Here is a 23,094-nt window from a genome sequence, read left to right on the forward strand (position 1 = left end):
AGGAAGATCCCACATGCTATGGAGTATGAAATAGCCCATGTGCTGAAACTGCTGAGCTCACGCGCTGCAACTACTGAAGCCTGAGCGTCGCAAGAGAAGCCCACACACCACAACTAGAGTAGCAGTGAAGACCCAGTGCAGCCGTGAATAAATAATTTTTTTAATTAAGAAACTATAGCTTTAAAAATTATTTTAAAAAGAATTGGAAAGACTAATCCGATTAGTGACTAAGGAAAAAAAATCAGTGTAACACTGTCTTGATCTGTGTTGTCCAGTTCAGCTAGTGTGTAGCTGCTGCGTTGACAGCATGCATGGAGAACTGCTGCTGCTGCTGAGTCGCTTCAGTCGTGTCCGACTCTGCGACCCCATTAGCAGCCCATCAGGTTCTCCAGGCAAGAGCACTGGAGTGGCTTGCCGTTCTATGCATGGAGAACATCTCATCACAAAGTGTCAGACACACCGCAGCTGTAGCTGATCCAAACTGTTTCCCCTTCACTTCACGTGTTACGGCCTCATGCCTCTTCCTGCAGCTGAGAATGACTGGGAAGTGCATGGTGGGTGTGGAGTTGGTGGGAGTAAGGGACTGAGGGATGTTTGAGAAGTGAAGTGTGGGTCCCCTTTGACCAGCTTCAAAACAGCAGTCTGTTCTTTCTGTGTCCTTGAGAGCCATCTCTGGCCACCCTGAGTTCTCTCGAAAAACATCTGGGACTAAGAGGTTTGACTTTCTTGAGGCATGGGGCCAATGGCTTCCAGGAGAAGGTGTGGTAACAGCCTAGAAAATCTGTCAGGAGCCCTGGCTGCCAGGCCTGGCTGACTCTGCCCCCAGCTAGCTCCGTCCCCCCTGCCCTCTTCAGTCTCCCCTGCTGTGTACAGATCACCAAGAGGGTGGGACACCATTTCTGAGATCCCAGCATAGGTTCTTGACCTCATGCTCCAATTGAGCAGAAATAGGCACTCCGCTTTGGGACCTGGCCAATAGCCGTTCTGGGAGTTTCTGGTCAGCACTTGCCTGTGGGTTTCATTTTGGAGTTGAATCACTTCATTTGGAATGTCATTTTTTCAGTCTCCAACTTGTGCCACGGGAAAGAGAGTGGAGATGATCTTGGTTGAGGAAGAGAAATGTATCTCCCAACAACTCGCTGCCCTAGAGACCCTTTCTTCCAGAAAAGGTGCCTATCTTGGACACCTCGGTGGTTGTGGTCCACGGAAAGGGGGACATCACACACCATCTGCAACCTCAGGCTCACGATAGTCAGAGGGGACTCTGAAGCCTATTTATCTCCAGTAGCTTAAGGACAAGCGGACCGGTTTTGGCCTGCTCTTATCCATACCACCTGGCTATATGCCTGCTTCTGTCCCTGGACCATCCAGGCATTTCCACTGATTCAGGAAGGGCACCTGGGCAGAAGCCACAGGGAGTCAGGAGTCTGAGTTTGTCCAGGATGACGTCGGGCCCTCTTCACCTTTGGACCAGGGCCTAGTGCAGTGCCCCCTCAGGGTCTGAACAAGTGAGGGGGACCTTGAGAGATTAGAAATACTTTGAGTTCAGATGAAACACGACACCAGAGATTTCCAAGTTTCTGCTTAAGTGCTTCGTGGAAGGTGGGACTTGAAAGGTGTTGGTTTTAGGATTTTCTGGTGGCTTGGTGGAGACTGGGCCCCTAATGCAGCACTTTCTGGCTGCTCTTCCCTGGACCACCTGTGTTGGCATCATCTCAAAGGCTTGTTGGAAATGCAAACACCTGGGTTCTATCCATACCCACTAAATCAAGTCATCTGTGGCTAGGGCTCAGGCATCTATTTTCCATAAGCAGCCCCCTGATAACCAGGGGCTGCTGGGACTGGGAACCAGATTGCCCGTTCTGCATCCTCTTGGAAAGGGTCCGAAGTCCCTCCTGACAGGAAACTGGGCTCCAGGCACTTCCTGGAGCATGTCAAACCCCACCTCCAGCCCCAGTTAAGAGTGCTCAGTGGAGCAGCCAGCTCCACCCTCCCCACCCCAGCTACCTGTCAGACTTAAGCCAGCAGCCAGTGTGGCCAGAGTGCAGGCAGCGTTTCCTGCCAGGAATTGGGCTGCCTGGCCATGCCCTGGGTGCTCTGGCCCAGGTGGCTGACAAGCAAGGGGCTGCCCCTCCTGGGTGCGGTGCAGCTACAGAAGCGAGAGAAGAGGGGACCTCAGTGCGAGCAGTGGCGGGTAAAGTACCTGATCTTCCCTGGGGGTGTGGACAGAAGTTCTGGGAGCCCAGTCCGCTGTGGAGACTGGGGCCAACCCTGGGAATGCATTTGGATCTGGGCCAGGACCAATTCGCTCCATATTACCTGGTAGAGCTTAGAGAACCTGGCCAAACAATAATCTTGAAAATAGTCCCATCTGCTTAGGAAGAGGAGGGCGAGGTGATGTGACACTCGCAGCTAGTTGGGTTAGCCTGGCTGTAGAGTTGCGGGGTTGGTGGTTGAGGGGGTGGTGAGAGTGAGGGGCTCGCTGGGGTCTGGAGGAGATTCTCACTCCTGGGAGGCTGCAGTCTGCTTTCCTGAGCCCAAGCTGCCCAAGTCTCCTTAGTGACTTGTCAGACCAGTACCAGTTGCATGACTCTAGGTTTCCCTTCACCTCCCACCCCTTCTTGGGCCATCGTTTAGCCTTTGTCAGGAGCTGGCAGGTGCAGCTCATCACAGTTTTCTCTTTTGATAATCTAAACACTTCACTCGAGGTTTCACTTCAGCTGTTCAGCTATAGCAGCAGTACTATAGTCAGGGGAGCTGCACGCTTGTGATGCACAATAAACATAATTAGTTAATGTATTAAGCACGTATGCTGGGCACTTTGTATGACTTCTCATTTAAAACTCACTATAACCCTATGAGATTATCATCTTTTTTTTTTTTAACTTTACAATATTGTATTAGTTTTGCCAAATATCGAAATGAATCCGCCACAGGTATACCTGTGTTCCCCATCCTGAACCCTCCTCCCTCCTCCCTCCCCATACCCTCCCTCTGGATCGTCCCAGTGCACCAGCCCCAAGCATCCAGTATCGTGCATCAAACCTGGACTGGCGACTCGTTTCATACATGATATTATACATGTTTCAGTGCCATTCTCCCAAATCTCCCCACCTTCTCCCTCTCCCACAGAGTCCATAAGACTGATCTATACATCAATGTCTCTTTTGCTGTCTCGTACACAGGGTTATTGTTACCATCTTTCTAAATTCCATATATATGCATTAGTATACTGTATTGGTGTTTTTCTTTCTGGCTTACTTCACTCTGTATAATAGCTTCCAGTTTCATCCATCTCATTAGAACTGATTCAAATGTATTCTTTTTAATGGCTGAGTAATACTCCATTGTGTATATGTACCACAGCTTTCTTATCCATTCATCTGCTGATGGGCATCTAGGTTGCTTCTATGTCCTGGCTATTATAAACAGTGCTGCGATGAACATTGGGGTACACGTGTCTCTTTCCCTTCTGGTTTCCTCAGTGTGTATGCCCAGCAGTGGGATTGCTGGATCATAAGGCAGTTCTATTTTGAGTTTTTTAAGGAATCTCCACACTGTTCTCCATAGTGGCTGTACTAGTTTGCATTCCCACCAACAGTGTAAGAGAGTTCCCTTTTCTCCACACCCTCTCCAGCATTTATTGCTTGTAGACTTTTGGATCGCAGCCATTCTGATAACACTCACTTTAGAGACAGGGAAACTAAAGCGCAGGGAAATGAAGTTACTTGCCCAAGGTCATTTAGCTAGTCCATAGTGCAGCTTCATTTTGATCCTGGCCCGACTGATTTCAAGGTCACATTCATCACCAATGTGCTCAGCTCCCAGTGCTTCACCTGCCAAGGCCTCCTGGGTTCCTGGCACAGGGACATCAGTGACCCTGGGCCAGGCTGCCTGACGCTCTGTGATGGGATGAGGGAAACCTGAGGTGGGCCCCACAGCTGGCTTCCTGGAACTGAGTCTTTCTGTCCTTTCAGCGGGAGACCCACCCCTTCTATGACCTCCAGGTGAAGGTGCTGAGGGCCAAAAATATCCAGGGCACAGACCTGCGTGAGTGACCCCTAATGCCACGCTTTCTCCCTTCCTCTCCCTGGGGCCTCCCCAGAGCTCAACAGGGGCTGGTCAGAAGTGCACATGTGTATTTAGAGTCTAGTGGATGGAGGTCTGTCTGGTGAGGGAGCCCAAGGGTCAGGCAGCCAGGAGCTGGAGGGGAGGGGAATATGCAGACCACTGACTCCTCCCTGAGTCTAGCACATGGAGCAATGCCAGCCTGGGTGAGCATGTGAGGCCCGCTGCTGCCAGAAGTCACTGTCTGCTCTCTAGGGGTTTCCATTCCAAGGCTCACACTGGGCGGGAGCTTGGAGCTCGTTCTCTGGATCAGGCCCTTTCTGGGAATTACCCCATGGGCTGTGCTGTCACATAATCTCTTCAACTGGTCTCCACAGAATCTCCATCCTGTTTAATGGGAGGAGTCTCCCTGGTGGAGATGGACTCAAAGTCAAAGACATGGGCTCTCCCCATCTCCCCACCCCAGCCTGCTCCATGGGCAGCCTCCCCTCCCCTCTCTGCCCTTCCTACCCAGCCCCAGCTTCCTCCAGGAAACCTTTCCTGCCATAAGCTAGAGGCTGAGGACCCCTGTCCATCCTACCAACAGTGTCCAAAGCTGACTGCTATGTGCAACTGTGGCTGCCCTCGGCATCCCCCAGCCCCTCCCGGACCAGAGTGGTGGCCAACTGCAGCGACCCCGAGTGGAATGAGACCTTTCACTACCGGATCCATGGTGCCATGAAGGTGAGGGCTGGGCTGCGGAGGGGGAGGTCTCCTCCCAGATGCTTGCCCTCTGCCCCGTCTCAGGTCCCCCCTTTTGACACTGTCCCCAGAATGTCCTGGAGCTCACCCTCTATGACAAGGACATCCTGGACAATGACCAGCTCTCCCTGCTGCTGTTTGATCTGAGGAGCCTCAAGCCAGGCCAACCACACACACACACCTTCCCCCTCAGCCAGCAGGTGAGCCACCCCACCTGGGCAGTGGGCTCAGCCCGAGGAGATGAGGAGCTGGGCATAGGGATCTCCAGGTCAGCATGGGCCAGGCCTCCAGGACAAACCTCCTCCATCCTGCAGCCCTGGTCCCACAAAGCTTTCCTGCAAACACTCCTTCCCTGAGTGAAGCCGACACGTGGGCTCCTCGAGGGGATGGACTCTGTGTGTCTCTGTCAGTCATGAATCCTCAGTGTCTAGAACATACCTGCCCACAGCCTTGAATGGATGGAGCTCCTGGTGGTGATGCCACTACCCCAGGGCCCATGAGCAGCCACGACAGCAGTCTCCCTTCTAGTCCCTGGAGCTGAGTAGGACTGGGGGTAGGGGGAAGGTCCTGAAGCTCTGGGAGTACTTCGAAAACTAGTGCTCCCTTGCTCCCTCCATGTAGGAGTCACACGAGCTGCAGGTGGAATTTGTTTTGGAGAAGAGGTGAGTTCCAGTGGAGCCCATACCCTCCCATATAGGCTGAGACCCTCCCAGCTCCCAATTACCAGGTCCTGCGCTGACCTGGCTTTAGAGGGGAGGTCCTGATCCTGACACCCACCCCTACCCCAGACCTGCCCTGCTCCCTAAGTTCTTCAACTGCTTTGGTTACGTTATTATAATAACAGCCATCTTGAGGGATTCATGTGTTCCTTGCAGCCAGGTGCCCGCACCTGAAGTCATCACTAATGGGGTCCTGGTGGTGAGTAGGGGAGACTGGTTGGGGGATCTTCAGGGCTTGGGGGCACTTTGAGGAGTCCATGACTGAGCCCATCATGCCCACTTGTCTGAAGGGCACTCAAGGGGAGACATGCGGGGGAGGCATCTCCAGGGACAAGGGGGCACCTTGCCTCCACCTGAGGGAATAGCCCAGAAGCCAGCCTTCCCTCCTGGGCACAGCACTCTGCTCACTCAGGCCCCTGGCTTCTGAGACTGCCAAGGAGCCACTGGCTGGGGCCCCTCCTTTCCTCCTGCTTTCCTTCCAGGGGCCACTGCCTCTGAGTCCTGGGAGGGGGTTGTGACAGAAGACCCCTGCTCATAAGGCACAGGCCCTGGGAAGGATGTCAGCTCAACCTTTCCCCAGAGAGCCCTCCATCCCTCTCTCCTGGTTGAGGCCCTGTTCAGGGCCCCATAGATGCTCTGGCTCCCACAGCCCTCTGCTTTCCTCAGGCTCAGCCGTGTTTGAGAATCCAGGGCACCCTCAGGGGCGATGGGACAGCTCCACATCTAGGGCACGGTGAGTCTGCCCAGGGGCCTGGGGGTCTTGCCTTCTCTCCTGGGGGATTGGAGGCTGCTGGTTTCAAGAAAATGGGTCTTAGGCAGAAAATCCTTAATCTTTCATTGCTTAAAGCTGACCAAGGATGAAATGGATTGCCTCTGAAAGTAGTGAATCTCTGGGAATATTCAAGTATTGTGGCTGTATCTGTTCAACTACTGATGTACAAAAAATACCCATAAAATCTCAGTGGCAGACACATCTGGAGGTCAGCTGGGGCAGGGCTGATCTAGGCTGGACTTGGTGGGGTGACCTGGCTCGGCTCCCATGTCCCTTGTCTACCTTCTGTGACCAGTGGACAAGCCTGGGCATGTCCTGAAGACATCTGCAGAGGTGCAAGAGAGCAAGTCCAGATGAGCAAGAGCTTTTCGAGTCTTTGGTTACATCACAGCCACTCACTAACATTTTGTTAGCCAAAACAAGCACAAGGCTGATTCTAAGTTGGAGGGCGAAGAATACAGTGGCTTCTTTAGTGGGAGGAATTGAGGTCACATGGCAAAGAGTGAGACCTTTAGAAGTGAAGAACTGGGGCCATTGCAGTCGGTCACAGAAGGCAGGCACTCAGGAGGGGGCCCAGGTGTGGGAGGGGAGCGGAGCCTGTGTGGCAGCTAAGGTCACTCCAACGCTGGGAGTCTGGGCCTCCGAGCCAAGTGCTGCCCAGGTAACATCGGGCACTTTCTATGAGTCAGGCACTGGGCTAAGCATTTTATAGTGTTTTATTTTTGAATCCTCAGAGCAACCTTGCAAAATAGGTACAGTCATTACTCTCTTTTAATTCATGAGACGGAGGCTCAAAGAAGCTTGCTTAAAGTCACACAGTCAATAAGTGATGGAGCAGACCCAGGCCCAGGACCTGTTTGCTCCCCCCACCACAGCTTTTATTGTTTCTTTCTGTGAAAAGTCCATGTTAGTCTCAGCCTGAAAACTGTGGTGTGAATAGAAGTATCGCTTATTCTTTAATTTCCTTCCACCCCTGCTCATGTCAAGTCTCAGGTCTCATTTGGTGCCAAAGAAGGCAAATAGGGAAAGGGATTCCATTTGGACCTCTGCTCCTGAGTGTTTGGGATCTGGGGCTCTTTTGTGGGTCTGTCTGGTCCCTTCTTCATGGTTGTCATTTGTAGCTCTTTCTGTCTGGGGTCTCGCTTGCTGTCCAGAAAGCTGCAGAGTCGAGGGCAGGGCCTGCTGCTCCTGGGCCTCCAGGCCTCTCCCTGCCTCCTGCCAGGCTGGCCTCACCCAGGCAGGGCCAGCTCTCCTCTGCTTCCCCAATCCTGTCCTCTCTGTGCCATGAACCCACGTCCTCCTCCTACCTCCCCTGCAAACCCTCTCTGTTCTCACAAGGTCTTATGCTTCAGAAACAATATGAAGCTTTATTTGCTTTCTCTCTGGCCACAAACCTGCCCCAAAACAGTCAACAGGGCTTGAATAGGGCAACAGAGGGGAAAGTACCTGTTGAAAACTGGTAATTAATGTAATAATTAATATAGGATCATTATGAGGAGAAGGCAATGGCAACCCACTCCAGTACTCTTGCCTGGAGAATCCCAGGAGGAGCCTGGTGGGCTGTTGCACAGAGTCGGACATGACTGAAGCGACTTAGCAGCAGCAGCAGTATAATATGATCCCATATATATATTTTAAAAATATGTGTTTTATACCAGGCTTCCGAGGTGGCGGTGGTAAAGAACTCACCTGCCAATGCAGGACACATAAGAGACTTGGGTTCAATCCCTGGGTCAGGAAGATTCCTCGGAGGAGGAATTGGCAACCCACTCCAGTATTCTTTCCTGGAGAATTCTGTGGAGAGAGGAGTCAGGTGGGCTATAGTCTATGAGGTTGCAAAAGAGTCGGACACAACTGAAGTAACTTAGCATGCACTCATGTTATATCGGAGAAGGCGATGGCACCCCACTCCAGTACTCTTGCCTGGAAAATCCTGTGGACTGAGGAGCCTGGTAGGCTGCAGTCCATGGGGTCGCTGAGAGTTGGACACGACTGAGCGACTTACCTTTCACTTTTCACGTTCATCCATTGGAGAAGGAAATGGCAACCCACTCCAGTTTTCTTGCCTGGAGAATCCCAGGGACAGGGGAGCCTGGTGGTCTGCCGTCTATGGGGTCACACAGAGTCGGCCACGACTGAAGTGACTTAGCAGCAGCAGCATGTTATATACTTAAACGATAATCTCAAAATCATCAGCCCCATAAGCCCTGAGCAGGAGCTCTGCACTCAATGACAGCTCCCAGTTCTGACTAGGACAGGTTATAGGACCCTGAGTGTCTTTTGTGATACCTTGTCTGTGGGACACCGTGTCAGAGAGTGAGCAGGGTGACGAGCTGACATTTCCAAGGGGAAGAAAAGGGGAGTTGCTGCTGGGGTGCCACCATCATGAGCCACACACACCCCACCCTCACCCCCTCGCCTGGCACTCACCTGGGCCCTCTGCTCTCAGGCCCTAGGCAGATTCAGCTGGCAGTGCCTGGAGCCTACGAGAAGCCCCAGCTCTTGCCCTTGCAGCCTCCCACGGAGATGGGCATCCCAGCCATGTTCACCTTCCACGTGAATCCAGTACTCAGCTCCAGGCTGGAGGTGGGCCTAGGAGAGAAGCTCATGGTCCAGGTAAGTGACGTGGCCTGGGAAGGAGCGAATGACAAAATCAGTCCAGTCTGGACGAGGCCCCTTTCCCTCCACTCTGAGTGTTTTCTTCTCTGCAGGGCGACCCGAGGGCCAAGGAGTCCCAGACCAGCAAGCCTGGCATCCTGCTCTCATCTCTGGCCCTAGGCCAGGAGCAGGAGTGTGTTGTGGCCCTGGGGGAGGTAAGGCCCTGTCCAGGTGCCTGAGGGATCCCTGCCTGCTCTGTCACCACCAAAAAGGGTCAGGGGGAGGAGGTCAAGATAAGGCCAGCCTGGGGCTCAGTCATAGTGTCCACATCCGGGCCACAGTTACCAGAGCAACCAGTGTTGTGAGTCCCACTCAGTGCTCTGGTGATGGGCCGTTGTCTCTTCCAGGGCCAGGAGGTGGCCATGAGTGTGAAGGCAGAGATGAGGTGAGGCAGTGGGGGCTATTCTGCTGACTCAGCTCAGCTGGGGGTTGGGGGTGTCTGGTTCCTGTGGGGTCTTCCTGAGGGGTTCCCTGGAGTGTGCATCTGTCTGCTCCTGTGAAAATGGGTTTGGCTGGAGGCTCTCCTCCACTGAACCGTCACCCAATACTCCACCCCCGACTTCCTCTGAGGCAGCTCTGGAGACCTTGACCTGCGTCTTGGCTTCGACCTCTGTGATGGGGAGAAGGAGTTTCTGGAGAAGAGGAAGCGGCTCGTGTCCAAGGCCCTTCAGCAGGCTTTGGGGTTGAGCCACGCTCCCGATAGTAGCCAGGTATGGAATGGAGGCGCTGGGCCCCAGAGTGGCTGGGACCAATTCCAACTTCTTCCTTGAGAGGACTGACTGTGTGGCTAGGAGGTGACAGGAAGCATTGGGGAAGCGTGGGGACCAGCGGAGGAAGGCAGCCGGCCTGTTTGCCTGAGCTGACGGGCATGCTCGGGGGAGTCAGGACCCCATACATAATGGGAGCTGAGCAGCCTCAGCTGAGGGGGCTCTATTAGTCTGCTCCGGCTGCTATAACAGAACACCCCAGACTAGTGGCTCAAAAAATGGACATTTATTATCTAGCCTGGAGGCTGGAAGTTCCAGATGAAGGAGCCATCAGGGTTGGCATCTGATGAGGCTGCTCTTGCTGACTGTAGACAGCCACCTTCTGGCTGGGCCCTCACATGGCCTCTCCCCTGTGCCTGTGCAAGGGTTTGGGGGAGTCTCTCTCTCTTCCTCTTCTTACAAGGACACCAGTCCTATGTGATGAAGGTCCCACCCTTATCACCTCACATAATCTATATTACCTCCTTGTTGGGCCTCCCCCTCATCTCCGCGGGAGGCTGTGGGGGCAAGGACTCAATGCAGTCTGTAAGAGTAGACAAAGAGATTTGGAAGCGGAGGCTCCGTGGGAGCCTGTGTCTGGGAGGCAGGGGGAAAGGCAGTGCTGAGGGGAGACCTGGGGTAGATTAGGAATGAGCAGTGGCTTCCTCCTGTGCCTGGCGCTGACAAGCTGAGCAAGCCTAGACTTCTGGTTTGGTAATGCCTGCCCTGCACCTGGTCTCCATTCTTTGGGCAGAGGGTAGAAAGGGCACAGGCCTGCCAACAGGCCTTCTGCCTCCTCCAGCCCTCTGAAGGCACAGTGACCTTGTTGGAATGCAGCCACAGAGCATTTCTTTCAAGACAGGAGAAGAAAGGAAAAACAGGGAAAGGAACCAGAAGCCTGGGATGGAATGAACCAGACCTTCCTGGAAAATTTGAGGAGCCAAAAAGTTTCTAGTCTGATCCCACCAGGCCCCTCTGATCCTAAAAAGACATCTGGGCACCTCTTGTGTCTGGTCCAGGTCCAAGCCGCATGCTTGCCTTTGTCACTTCAGTTCTTATTCTCAGCTGGGGGTAACTTCATGTCCCACCCATCTAGGGGACATTTGTCACCACCACTGGGGAGGGGAGGGGGATGCTACTGGCATCTGCTGGGTAACGGCCAGAAATGTTGCTCAACATCCTATAACACACAGGATAAGTTCCTTACAACAAAGAATGATCTGGCCCAAAATCACCAACAGTACCAAAGTTGAGAAACCTTGATTTTGCTGTTTTGAGCAAATCCAATATCCCTCTCAGGTACATACTTTCCTGGTATAATGTTAAGAGCCATCTCTGAGGCTCTACTGCATCAGTTTGATAGCCTAGTACTTACTATTGGTATGATTGTGGACACAGTATCTAAACATCCTGAGCCTCAGTTTCCTCATCTGTAAAGTGGGGATGCCATTGGGTTGCTTTGAAGATTCGGTGAGATAACACAAGACTTTTAGACCAGTGTCTGATACGCTAAGCAATAACAGACGAGCAATAGTGGGAGTAGACGGTATCATGACTATCATTGTGCCCAGGTGCCGGTGGTGGCCGTGCTGGGTTCAGGAGGTGGAACCCGAGCCATGTCGTCTTTGTATGGCAGCCTGGCTGGGCTACAGGAGCTCGGCCTCTTGGACACTGTGACCTACCTGAGCGGGGTCTCTGGGTCCACCTGGTAAGTGAGGTAGGGGCAGGGCAAAATAAAGGAGAGCTCTGAAGGGGCAGGGGCATGACCTGGTGATCTGGTGAGGAGGAGCAGAAAGGGACAGAGTCCACAGGGCCCTCTGAGTGGGTGGTGCAGGTCAGTGCAAGGGATGGAGGAGGGGGTGACTCACAGACACCCGCATCTCTCTATCCCCTTGCTGTGCCTCCCTGTCCCTAATTCCCTCCATACCCAGGTGCATCTCCACACTCTACCAGGACCCCGCCTGGTCCCAGGTGGCCTTGCAGGGCCCTATTGAGCGTGCCCAGGCTCGGGTGTGCAGCAGTAAGATGGGGGCAATGTCCACGGAGCGCCTGCAGTACTACGCCCAGGAACTGGGGATCCGGGAAAGCCGCGGCCACAGCACTTCCCTCGTTGACCTCTGGGGCCTTCTCATTGAATATTTCCTGTACCAGGAGGTAAGAGATGAGTAGGTAATAAATGAATGTTGGCTCCTGTCCACCTTACCCCATCAGCACTTAGTTCCCCTAAAGCTTTCCAAAAACTTAGTGCCTAAGCCTCACTTCCAGAGACGGTGGTTTTGGTTGGTGAGTTGTCAAGCCCTAGTTCAGATCTGCTTTGAAAGTGTCCCAAATGATTCCAACCTGCTGTTGAGGAAGAATGCCACTCCAGCCCACTGGCCAAACAGGCATGATGCACATCACCTGGGGATTTCTCCTGGAACTGCAGGCCCAGCAGACACTAGGAAGTGAGATGAGAGCTGAGTGAAGTTCTTAGGACCCTGGGGACCTATGGGTCCTGGCCCAGTGCTGTGTGGCTGTTAGTTGTGAAAGTGATATCTTATTTTTAAGAAAGGAATACATGTTTTCTAGTGATTTACTTTTTAAAAGAAAGTAGAGTGGATTTTCAGTTGTTCCTTTAAAAATGTCACTTGACTCCCTTGGGTTCTGATGTGCTTTCTTGAATGGGAAGAAAGGGGGAGGATATTCCCACAGGCCCTGGAACCACACAAAGTCCACAGTGGCCTCTGCTCTGCTGCACCCCAAAGCTTGTCCTTTCCAGAGTTGTCCCTAGATTACAGCCCTTAGCAAGCGAAGTCTTGGGGTCACACCATACTGTGCAGGGTGGCACGGGGTGTGGGAAGGGAACTCCAAAAAGGCCAAGCGGTCTCCCTTCTTTCCCGACCAGGAAAATCCTGCCAAGCTGTCTGACCAGAAGGAGGCAGTCAGCCGGGGCCAGAACCCTTACCCTATCTACGCCAGCATCAACGTCCGCAGCAACATCAGTGGGGAGGACTTTGCAGGTGCCAGGGTGTGGGGACCTAGGGAGCAGGTAGAGGCAATGGTGGGGTCGGGTGTAAGAGGCCAGGGTTCTTGGTGTACAGGTGGGTGCCTTGGAGCAGCACAGTGGGCCTCCTGCACCCTGCTCTGGACAAGACAAAGATTCCTGCTCTGGCACAAGGGAGGTGGGGAACCATGGGCTCCTAGTCAGAAGCCCCTAGTGACATTCCCTTCACTTTGGCTCCCAGAGTGGTGCGAGTTCACCCCCTATGAGGTCGGCTTCCCCAAGTACGGCACGTATGTTCCCACCGAGCTCTTTGGCTCAGATTTCTTCATGGGGCACCTGCTGCAGCTCCGGCCCGAGTCCCGGATCTGCTACCTGCAGGGTACGTCTAGGTGGGAGGGCTGGGGACAGGGCAGGCTCTGTGAAGTGGGTGGAGGTGTTGTAAGGGCCTGGGGCCTTGCCTTTCTCCCTAGGTATGTGGGGCAGCGCCTTTGCAGCCAGCCTGGATGAGATCTTCCTAAAGACCTCTGGCCGGGGCCTCAGCTTCCTAGACTGGCTCAAAGACAGTGTGAACATCACAGGTGAGGACAGAGATCCCCCAACCAAGCCCACCCCCAGCCCCCAATACCTCTTTCCAGCAAAGGACCCTGGCAGAGGCCTAAGGAATGAGGGAGAAGGACTTGGATGTCCCATTCAGTTCAGAGAAGTACTGAGAAGATATCTTCTAGTTTAGTGTCTCTGGATGCCCAGAGGTCTATAAAGAGGCTGGAGGATGGGGGGCCCATGTCAGAAAATGGAGTGGGAGCTGTGAGTGCTCTGTGATAAGCCTATGCCTTTAAAATTCTCCATTTGAGCTTCAATTAGATCAATCTGGGGCTACTAGGCAGCTGGCTGATCCTCTGCTCACCCACCTCAGGGTTCCCCTTCAGCCCACTCCTTAAATGGCCCATGAGCTTCCTGCTATGTAGAATACCTTCCCCACCTTTCTTTCCTGGGTAACTTTTGCCCTGTTCTAAAAGTTCGGCTCAGACATTATTTTGTCAGGAGGCATCTCTGTTCCCCTGCATCCCCCCAGGTTGATAAAGGGTCTGACTGCCAGAGTCCCGTAGAACTGTACGCACATCCCATGTGGTCCTGATCTCAGGGCACTGTCACCATTATGACCTCTTTATGTGACTCTCCCTTGGTATGCTGTGAGCCCTGGAGGGCCAGGGCCGGGCCTGTCCACCTCTGCAAACCCGTGCCCGGCACAGTGGCCAGCATGACATGTGATAATTGCTCAGCAGGGTGAAAATCTAACCGGAAGTTGCATATGCAGCTTCAAGGGTAGGTGGTATTTAATACATGCTGTGTCATAGGCAACTTTCAAAATGTGGGGACCATGAAAGAAAAAGTCATTTAAGTTTGGGAAGCAGTGCTCAGAGGCCTGGGAGTTGGGGTTGGGGAAGAGGAAGGGTATGGGGAGATGAAGTGGGCTTCTATGAAGCACAAGGAACCACTGGGCAAAGGAGGGCACCACTTCTCACTGTATTTCACCCTCCCACCTCCACCTAGATGGCTCCCAAGAGCTCCAGCTTCACGATCCAGGGCGGCTGAGAACCAGGCTCTTTACCCCTCAGGGACCCTTCTATCAGGCTGTGCTGGACATATGCACCTCCCGGTTGACCTCAGCCGAGAACTGCAACTTCACCCGGGGCCTCTACCTGCACGAGGACTATGTGTCTGGCAGGGAGTTTGTGGCCTGGAAAGGTGGGTGCTGCTCTGGGCAGGGTCCCACCTACTGCCTGTGCCTGTGGCTCTCTGAGGCCAGTTCTGCCTTTTGACCATGATGAGGGTTGGGGTGGAGCTCTGGCTGCCCCGAGGGGCTGGCAGGGGAAGGACTGTGATGACTGTGCTGGGGAGGCAGGGCTGGGAGCTGAGATGGGAGACCCCGTGGCTGTCAGAGAGGAGAGCTCTCGACAGAGAGGGGCGAAGAGAAGAGGGGTGCTGCAAAACGCAAGCATTCGTCTTTGTGCAGATTTGCATCCAGATGCCTTCCCCAACCAGCTCACTCCCATGAGAGACTGTCTATACCTGGTGGACGGAGGCTTTGCCATCAACTCCCCATTCCCGCTGAGCCTGCAGCCACAAAGAGCTGTGGACCTCATTCTGTCCTTCGACTATTCCTTGGATGCCCCTTTTGAGGTAAAGTGCAGGGCGGGTGGGGGATGGGTCTTTGCTACAGCAGCCTGGCTGGGCATTGAGCGATCGCCCTTTAAGGAGGGCCTGGGTTCTGAGCTGTGGGTGAGCACCTTTGTGAACACTGTTAGCAGTTCTGGTCTCCCCATCTGGAAGGTGATGGGGGAGAGTGAGAGTCAGGAGAGGCGGCCAAAAAGAGTCCTCGGGAGCCTTTATCCGGATAAAGAGGAGACTGCTGCTCTGGCCCATGCTGTTTCTGATGGATTCCCTGCTCCTGTCTGGGCCTGGGTCTTGGTGTGCTGTCCCTTGGTTACAATGGTAACCACAGAGCCAGCAGGGCCCCCCCAGGGAGTCTCGGTCAGCGGCTCCCTCCAGCCGTGTGGGGTTTTGGAGGTAGGATCTGTTTGTGTTGCCTGAAGTCACTTGGCTGGTGGGAGGCAGAGCTGGCGTCGAAGCCTGGGCCTGTGTGAGTCCAGGGGGCCTCAGGGAGGGTCAGAAGTGCACAAGTCAGCATCCCTACTCAGGTCTTACAGATGACAGAGAAGTACTGCCTGGACCGAGGCATCTCCTTCCCCAGGATTGAGGTGTCCCCGGAGGACATGAAGGAACCCCACGAGTGCTACCTGTTTGCCAAGGCTGAGGACCCAAGCTCACCCATCATACTGCACTTCCCCCTGGTCAACCGTACCTTCCGCACACACCTGGCCCCAGGTGAGGGGAGCCTGGGGTCTGGGTCTGGTCCACAGAGCCCTGGGCTGGTGAGGGGGATGCTGTCCCCAGGACAATGTATGAAAACCTTTCTCTTGGAGGCCCCGATCTGGCCTCTGCTTCCTGGACTCAGCATGCACATTGGCCCGGCTCCTCCTGGTGGGTGAGAGATCTGAGATGGGGGCCCAAGCAGAACCTATGGAACCAGCTGGATGTCCTGGGGAGGTGGGCTTTTGGATTGGCAACTCCTAGCCACAGAGTACCCTAGCCCGGCCTCTCTCCATGTCCCATCACAGGTGTGGAGCGAAAAACGGCTGAGGAGAAGGCTGGTGGGGACTTTGTCATCAATGGGCCAGACACTCCCTATGGCATGATGAACTTCACCTTTGAGCCCCAAGAGTTTGAGCAGCTGGTGGCCCTGAGTCGATACAATGTCCTGAACAATGTGGAGACAGTGCGGAAGGCCCTCCAGCTGGCTCTAGACCGGCGACAGACTGGGGACAGGACTGGAGGCTGACCCAGGCTGGAGCTGGCGGACTGGGACAGAGGAGGGACCCTGGGCTCCAGACCAGAGCTTGGTAGGGGGAGGGGCAGCGGACCCTGTGGGGCTTCTGCTTCTCATCTCTTTGGAACCTGCACTGAGGTCCCCAGGACCTCGGGATGTTCCTCCAGGTGCAACCTGGACTTTTGGGGGTCCCTTCTCCCCTGTGTTTCTGGGAGGAGGTAGTGTGTCGGGGAGGGGATGTATGGCAGACATGAACAGTTCTCATCTGACATTGGAGTGTGTGGAGGGACTCGGGCAACCATCGTGGCCCAGAACGCACACCAAACACAGGACTTCACAGGGACCAGGTCTTTAGACCCTCAACAGAAGGGGCACTGTGAGAGCTGAGTGCAGGTTACTGCCCTGAACTGACACCAGAAGCAAAGATGTGTCCATCCAATCCACACTTCCTGCAAACAGCCCCAGCCCTAACCATCCCTCCACGCCCCACTGCATCTGGATGCTAACGGCATCCAGAATAAAGGGGGACCACATCGGTTGCCCATCTGGGTCACTCACCCCAGGGTCCTGTCTGTTAATCCCTCTTCACCTCTAGCCTCCTCTGCCTGCCCCATGGCTCCCCACCCTTCTGTGCTCAGCCTCCTGAAGGTTGTGGGATGATCTCCCCTCCTGGCTGGGCTCCAGCTGGAGGTTCCCCATGCTAATTCCCCATCTTTGCTCTTTAAACTTGGGTCACATCCTCTTATCAGGTGTACAGCTGCTACCTTGAGCAAATAGTCTCACCATTCCCAGAAGTTAAATGAGTATGTCTAGAGGGCATACCCACTTATCAGGGCAGAGCAAACATGAACTTGCCTGTGGCTCTGGCCTGTGAGCGCCTGTCAGCTGCCAGGGATGGGCAGGGGCAGAGAGAGCCTAGCTGAGAACTCAGAGCCTGAGTTCCCACCTTTTCCACAGGTGTGTCCTGCCATCTGGGCCATCTACTTCCCTCTCCCTCTGCTTATCATTTCTTCTGACCCACAAGGGACCCTCCAAACACCCGAAGCCTCTCTAGCACTGGCAGATTTCTGGTCTGTGGAGAGGAGATCCACAATGACTGGGCTTGGTGTGGGGGTCTTCAGGCCCTCTCCCTCTGGCCAGGGCCTCTGTGGCCTCTTTCTCCTCCTGCTGTCCCACCCAGTGCTGAGCTGCCTGGGGCCCTTCCATGGCCCAGCTGCCATACAGTAAGTCCCCGACACACGAACTTTCCAGTTGTGAACTTTCAAAGATACGAATGTGCGTTCCATCAGCATCAGGCCCTAGTGAAACTGCAGCTTGCCTTCCATCTCCTAGTGCTGACCATCCTTCTGCTCCACTGTCTCCCACCTCCTTTTCCTCATCCAGTCAGTAACTCATTTTGCCTGTTCACTCAATGCCCACCCCTGTATGCCAGCTTTTGTCATGTACTTTTTAAGGTACTGTACTGTAAGATTAAAAAGGTTTTCTTTATTTGTTATGTTTGTTTATTATGTATTATTTGTGTGAAAAGTATTATAAACCTATTAGAGTACAGTGTTATATAGCCAATTGTGTTAGGTGGGTATCTTAGGCTAACTCTGTTGGATTTAACGTTCAAATTGGACTTACAAACATGCTCTCGGAATGGAACTTGTTCGTTGGGGATTTACTGTACTCACTGCTCATTCAACAATCCCCTGCTGCCAGGACTGCTCACTTTGGCTATTGCCTCTGCCTAGATCTGTCTCTCTCTCTCCCCTTCTCTCTCTCCCTCAATCACACATGCACAGATAGGCATGCTGTCCAGGGCCCAAGTCACTATTCCTCTTTTAATCAGGGAACCTATGTGACAAAGCCTCACCTGTCCTGACTCTGGGAAGAAAACCCTAGTTCTGGTTTCCAACTGGGAGGAAGCTGTCTAGATCCCAGTGTGTGGCCCTAGCCTGGCCTTGGATCCGAGCCTCTAGCTGGATGGGAACCAGGAGGGCTGAGGGAGTTGGGCCTCAAAAGGGCCAGTGCTTTTTGCTGGTGTAGGGTGGGGCAGCTTGGGTCTTTCCTGCCTCCTCCCCAGGGACCATTGCTCCTCAGGCCATCTGATTAGCTGGTGTTTGCACATCTTTTATGACTTTCTCCTTTGACCTCCTGTCTTCCTTTTGGTTTTATCTTTCTTTTTGTTGAAGTGCAAAATTGAATAGTTCTATAGTGGAGGAGTTCATCTTTCAGTGTCCTATCTTTTTGCCTTTTCATACTGTTAGTGGGGTTCTCAAGGAAAGAATACTGAAGTGGTTTGCCATTCCCTTCTCCAGTGGACCATGTTTTGTCAGATCTCTCCATCATGACCCATCTGTCCTGGGTGGCCCTACACAGCATGGCACATAGTTTCACTGAGTTAGACAAGGCTGTGGTCCATGTGATCAGATTGGTTAGTTTTCTGTGATTGTGGTTTTCAGTCTGTCTGCCCTTTGATGGAGAAGGATAAAAGGCCTATGGAAGCTTCTGGATGGGAGAGATTGACTAAGGGGTAAACTGGGTCTTGTTCTGACTGGTTCCAAATCGGGAAAGGAGTACATCAAGGCTGTATATTGTCACCCTGCTTATTTAACTTATATGCAGAGTACATCATGAGAAATGCTGGACTGGATGAAGCACAAGCTAGAATCAAGATTGCAGGGAGATATATCAGTAACCTCAGATACGCAGATGACAACACCCTTATGGCAGAAAGCAAAGAACTAAAGAGCCTCTTGATGAAAGTGAAAGAAGAGAGTGAAAAAGTTGGCTTAAAGCTCAACATTCAGAAAACTAAGATCATGGCATCTGGTCCCATCACTTCATGGCGAATGGATGGGGAAACAGTGGAAACAGTGACAGACTTTATTTTTTGGGCTCCAAAATCACTGCAGATCGTGACTGCAGACATGAAATTAAAAGACGCTTGCTCCTTGGAAGAAAAGCTATGACCAACCTAGACAGCTTATTAAAAAGCAGAGACATTACTTTGCCAACAAAGGTCCATCTAGTCAAAGCTATGGTTTTTCCAGTGGTCATATGTGGATGTGAGAGTTGGACTATAAAGAAAGCTGAGCACCAAAGAATTGATGCTTTTGAACTGTGGTGTTGGAGAAGACTCTTGAGGGTCCCTTGGACTGCAAGGATATCCAACCAGTCCATCCTAAAGGAAATCAGTCCTGAATATTCATTGGAAGGACTGATGCTGAAGCTGAAACTCCAATACTTTGGCCACCTGATGCAAAGAACTGACTCATTTGAAAAGACTCTGATGTTGGGAAAGATTGAAGGTGGGAAGAGAAGGGGATGGCAGAGGATGAGATGGTTGGATGGCATCACCGACTCAATGGACATGAGTTTGAGGAAACTCCGGGAGTTGGACAGGGAGGCCTGGCATGCTGCAGTCCATGGAGTCTCAAAGAGTTGGACACAACTGAGTGACTGAACTGAACTGAACTGATAGTGGAGGATCTGTGGAATATAAATCTTTTGAGTCCTGATATGTCTAGACTTGGCTTTTCTTGCCCTGACTTATAACAGTCGAGAGGAGGGAAGAATTCTTGGTTCAGACTTACATTTACTCAGATTTTTATTTTCCTTGTGTTGGATATTGCTGCTGGGCACCCTGATGTCAGATGCATTCTCATCCCATTGTAGGTAATTTATCTTTACCTAATTTTTAGGGTTTTCTCTTTGTCTTTGATTTTCAAAGTTTCACTATGATTTTTCTAAAGTTACAACTTGAAAAAATGAGTAAGCTCTTTTGATTTTGAGATTCATGTCTTTTTGAAGCTCTAAGAAATTATGTACAAATTTTATCAAAACACTACTCCTCTTTATTCTCTCTTTCTGGGTTCCTATTAAATGGATACTGAAATGTATGAATGGATCCTCTGTATCCCTAAACTTCCTTTTACATATTCAATTTTTTTCATTTGTGTGGCATTCTGGAACTTTTCTTTGCATGATTTTTTGGTTCATAAATACATTCTCCACCTGTGGGCAGTCTGCTCCTCTATCCATCTTCTGGGGGATGGGTTTAACTTTTGACTGTCACATTTCCCTGCTTAAATTTCCAAATAGATCTTATGAAACTACCTGTTTTCATTGCATGGAAATGCTTGACCACTTACCTCAGATGGCGTTAATATGTACATTTGATGGAAATTTACTGATTGTTAAGTGAACAGTTTCCTTGGGGCAGATTCTCTGTTGCCTACCCTTCTTTATATATTTCGTAATTCTTGGTTGTCATTTCATCGCTAAGAGGTAACCCTCTTAGCTCCCAGCTAAGATGTACAAGCTCCCAGCTGTGATGGCTCTTGGTCAGGTCACTGGCCATGCAATGGCAACGGTGGCCTTCAGGGGCAGTGTGGGACTCAGGGAGGAGGTGCAGAGCCTTGAAGAGACATTATGAATTTATTAACCTATGTTTGTATCTGATGGGTTTGGTGTTGCAAGGAGCATGTATAATATTACAAAGGAGAATTCCAATTTCAAGATGAAAGACAGAGGACAGGCTGAGATCACTCCCCAACATTTTTTTTTAAAAATTAACAATTTTCAGTTACCCAGTAAATTTTCTGAATTTGTTTTTTAAGAAAAAATTTAGGTTAAATCAGAAATTGTACATCCTAAATAATAAAAAGTTAGATGTTCTATTTGCAGGGAAGCAATGGTGATGTTGATATAGAGAACAGACTTGTGGGCACAGTGTGGGAAGAAAAGGGTGAGATGAATCTAGAGAGCAGCACTGAAACGTGTACATTGCCGCATGTAAAACAGACAGTGGGAATTTGCTACATGGTGCAGGGGGCGTGAACCAGTGCTCTGTTACAACCTAGAGGGGTGGGATGGGGTGGAGATAGGAGGGAGGTTCAAGAAGGGGACATGTGTATACTTAAAGCTGCTTCATGTTGCTGTGTGGCAGAAACCAGCACATTGTAAAGCAATTATGCTCCAATTAAAGATAAATAAAAATTTTAAAGTTAAGTATTATTGTTGCATAAAGTTCTATTCTATGAATAATACCCGAGTTTCTTTTTTGATCTCCAGGGTACTTTTTAGTCCCCCAATGCACCATCAATCTGAGGTGACATCCCTTCACTTCCATAAGGTTAGTCAACTCTGACACACAAAAGGGTAAGGAACCTGTTAGTCTGAGAGCTGCCAGCCTCACGAAGGTTCTCGAGGGCCACTTACAAGGAGCCATGAGGGTGAAATGAGACAAGGTGGGTGATACACTGAGCACAGCAGCTGGCAGGCTGTCTGCTCTCAGCACTGGCTGGTTGCTCTTTTCTAAGAGGTGCTAAGAAAAAACAAGACCAGGAGCTGACTGTGGCTCAGATCATGAACTCCTTATTGACAAATTCAGACTTAAATTGAAGAAAGTGGGGAAAATCACTAGACCATTCAGGTATGACCTAAATCAAATCCCTTATGACTACACAGTGGAAGTGAGAAATAGATTTAAGGGACTAGATATGATAGCGTGCCGGATGAACTATGGATGGAGGTTCATGACATTGTACAGGAGATAGGGATCAAGACCATCCTCAAGGAAAAGAAATGCAAATAAGCAAAATGGCTGTCTGAGGAGGCCTTATAAATAGCTGTGGAAAGAAGAGAAGCAAAAAGCAAAGGAGAAAAGGAAAGATATAAGCATCTGAATGCAGAGTTCCAAAGAATAGCAAGGAGAGATAAGAAAGCCTTCTTCAGCGATCAATGCAAAGAAATAGAGGAAAACTACAGAGTGGGAAAGACTAGAGATCTCTTCAAGAAAATTAGAGATACCAAGGGAACATTTCATGCAAAGATGGGGTTGATAAAAGACAGAAATGGTATGGACCTAACAGAAGCAGTAGATATTAAGAAGAGGTGGCAGGAATACACAGAAGAACTTTACAAAAAAGATCTTCACAACCAAGATAATCATGATGGTGTGATCACTCACCTAGAGCCAGACATCCTGGAATGTGAAGTCAAGTGGGCCTTAGAAAGCATCACTATGAAAAAAGCTAGGGGAGATGATGGAATTCCAGTTGAGCTATTTCAAATCCTGAAAGATGATGCTTTGAAAGTGCTGCACTCAATATGTCAGCAAATCTGGAAAACTCAGCAGTGGCCACAGGATTGGAAGAGGTCAATTTTCATTCCAATCCCAAAGAAAGGCAATGCCAAAGAATGCTCACACCACCGCACAATTGCACTCATCTCACATGCTAGTAAAGTAATGCTCAAAATTCTCCAAGCCAGGCTTCAGCAATATGTGAACTGTGAACTTCCAGATGTTCAAGCTGGTTTTAGAAAAGGCAGAGGAACCAGAGATCAAATTGCCAACATCTGCTGGATCATTGAAAAAGCAAGAGAGTTCCAGAAACACATCTATTTCTGCTTTATTGACTATGCCAAAGCCTTTGACTGTGTGGATCACAATAAACTGTGGAAAATTCTGAAAGAGATGGGCATACCAGACCACCTGACCTGCCTCTTGAGAAACCTCTATACAGGTCAGGAAGCAACAGTTAGAACTGGACATGGAACAATAGACTGATTCCAAATAGGAAAAGCAGTACGTCAAGGCTGTGTAGTGTCACCCTGCTTATTTAACCTATATGCAGAGTACATCATGAGAAATGGTGGGCTGGAAGAAGCACAAGCTGGAATCAAGATTGCCAGGAGAAATATCAATAACCTCATATATGCAGATGACACCACCCTTATGGCAGAAAGTGAAGAAGAACTAAAGAGCCTCTTGATGAAAGTGAAAGAAGAGAGTGAAAAAGTTGGCTTAAAGCTTAACATTCAGAAAACTAAGATCATGGCATCCAGTCCCATCACTTCATGGCAAATTCATAGCGAAACAGTGGAAACAGTGTCAGACTTTATTTTTGGGGACTCCAAAATCACTACAGATGGTGACTGCAGCCATGAAATCAAAAGACGCTTACTCCTTGGAAGGAAAGTTATGACCAACCTAGATAGCATATTAAAAAGCAGAGACATTACTTTGC

General features: G+C 51.1%; 1 protein-coding gene across 1 annotated transcript; it reads left to right on the forward strand.

The window, feature by feature from the left end:
* Positions 1-135: 135 nt before the first annotated feature.
* Positions 136-20,700, forward strand: PLA2G4F (phospholipase A2 group IVF). The gene is made up of 20 exons (XM_005903976.2): positions 136-2,194; positions 3,978-4,050; positions 4,655-4,791; positions 4,881-5,009; positions 5,431-5,471; positions 5,685-5,727; positions 6,195-6,261; positions 8,750-8,916; positions 9,012-9,113; positions 9,306-9,343; positions 9,533-9,668; positions 11,276-11,412; positions 11,636-11,858; positions 12,589-12,703; positions 12,929-13,066; positions 13,158-13,265; positions 14,239-14,433; positions 14,702-14,868; positions 15,387-15,573; positions 15,867-20,700. Exons 1-20 carry the CDS (start codon positions 2,084-2,086, stop codon positions 16,085-16,087), a joined length of 2,535 nt encoding a protein of 844 aa, XP_005904038.1. The 5' UTR covers positions 136-2,083; the 3' UTR covers positions 16,088-20,700.
* Positions 20,701-23,094: the final 2,394 nt, after the last annotated feature.

This window comes from Bos mutus, chromosome 10 (assembly GCF_027580195.1).
Source record: "Bos mutus isolate GX-2022 chromosome 10, NWIPB_WYAK_1.1, whole genome shotgun sequence".
NCBI lineage: Eukaryota > Metazoa > Chordata > Mammalia > Artiodactyla > Bovidae > Bos > Bos mutus.

Excerpts from the sequence above, each read along its gene's own strand:
- PLA2G4F (XM_005903976.2), top strand. The coding sequence starts at position 2,084 with ATGCCCTGGGTGCTCTGGCCCAGGTGGCTGACAAGCAAGGGGCTGCCC. Across the intron at positions 4,051-4,654 it reads TATCCAGGGCACAGACCTGC|TGTCCAAAGCTGACTGCTAT; the intron begins GTGAGTGACCCC and ends TCCTACCAACAG. Across the intron at positions 13,266-14,238 it reads AGACAGTGTGAACATCACAG|ATGGCTCCCAAGAGCTCCAG; the intron begins GTGAGGACAGAG and ends ACCTCCACCTAG.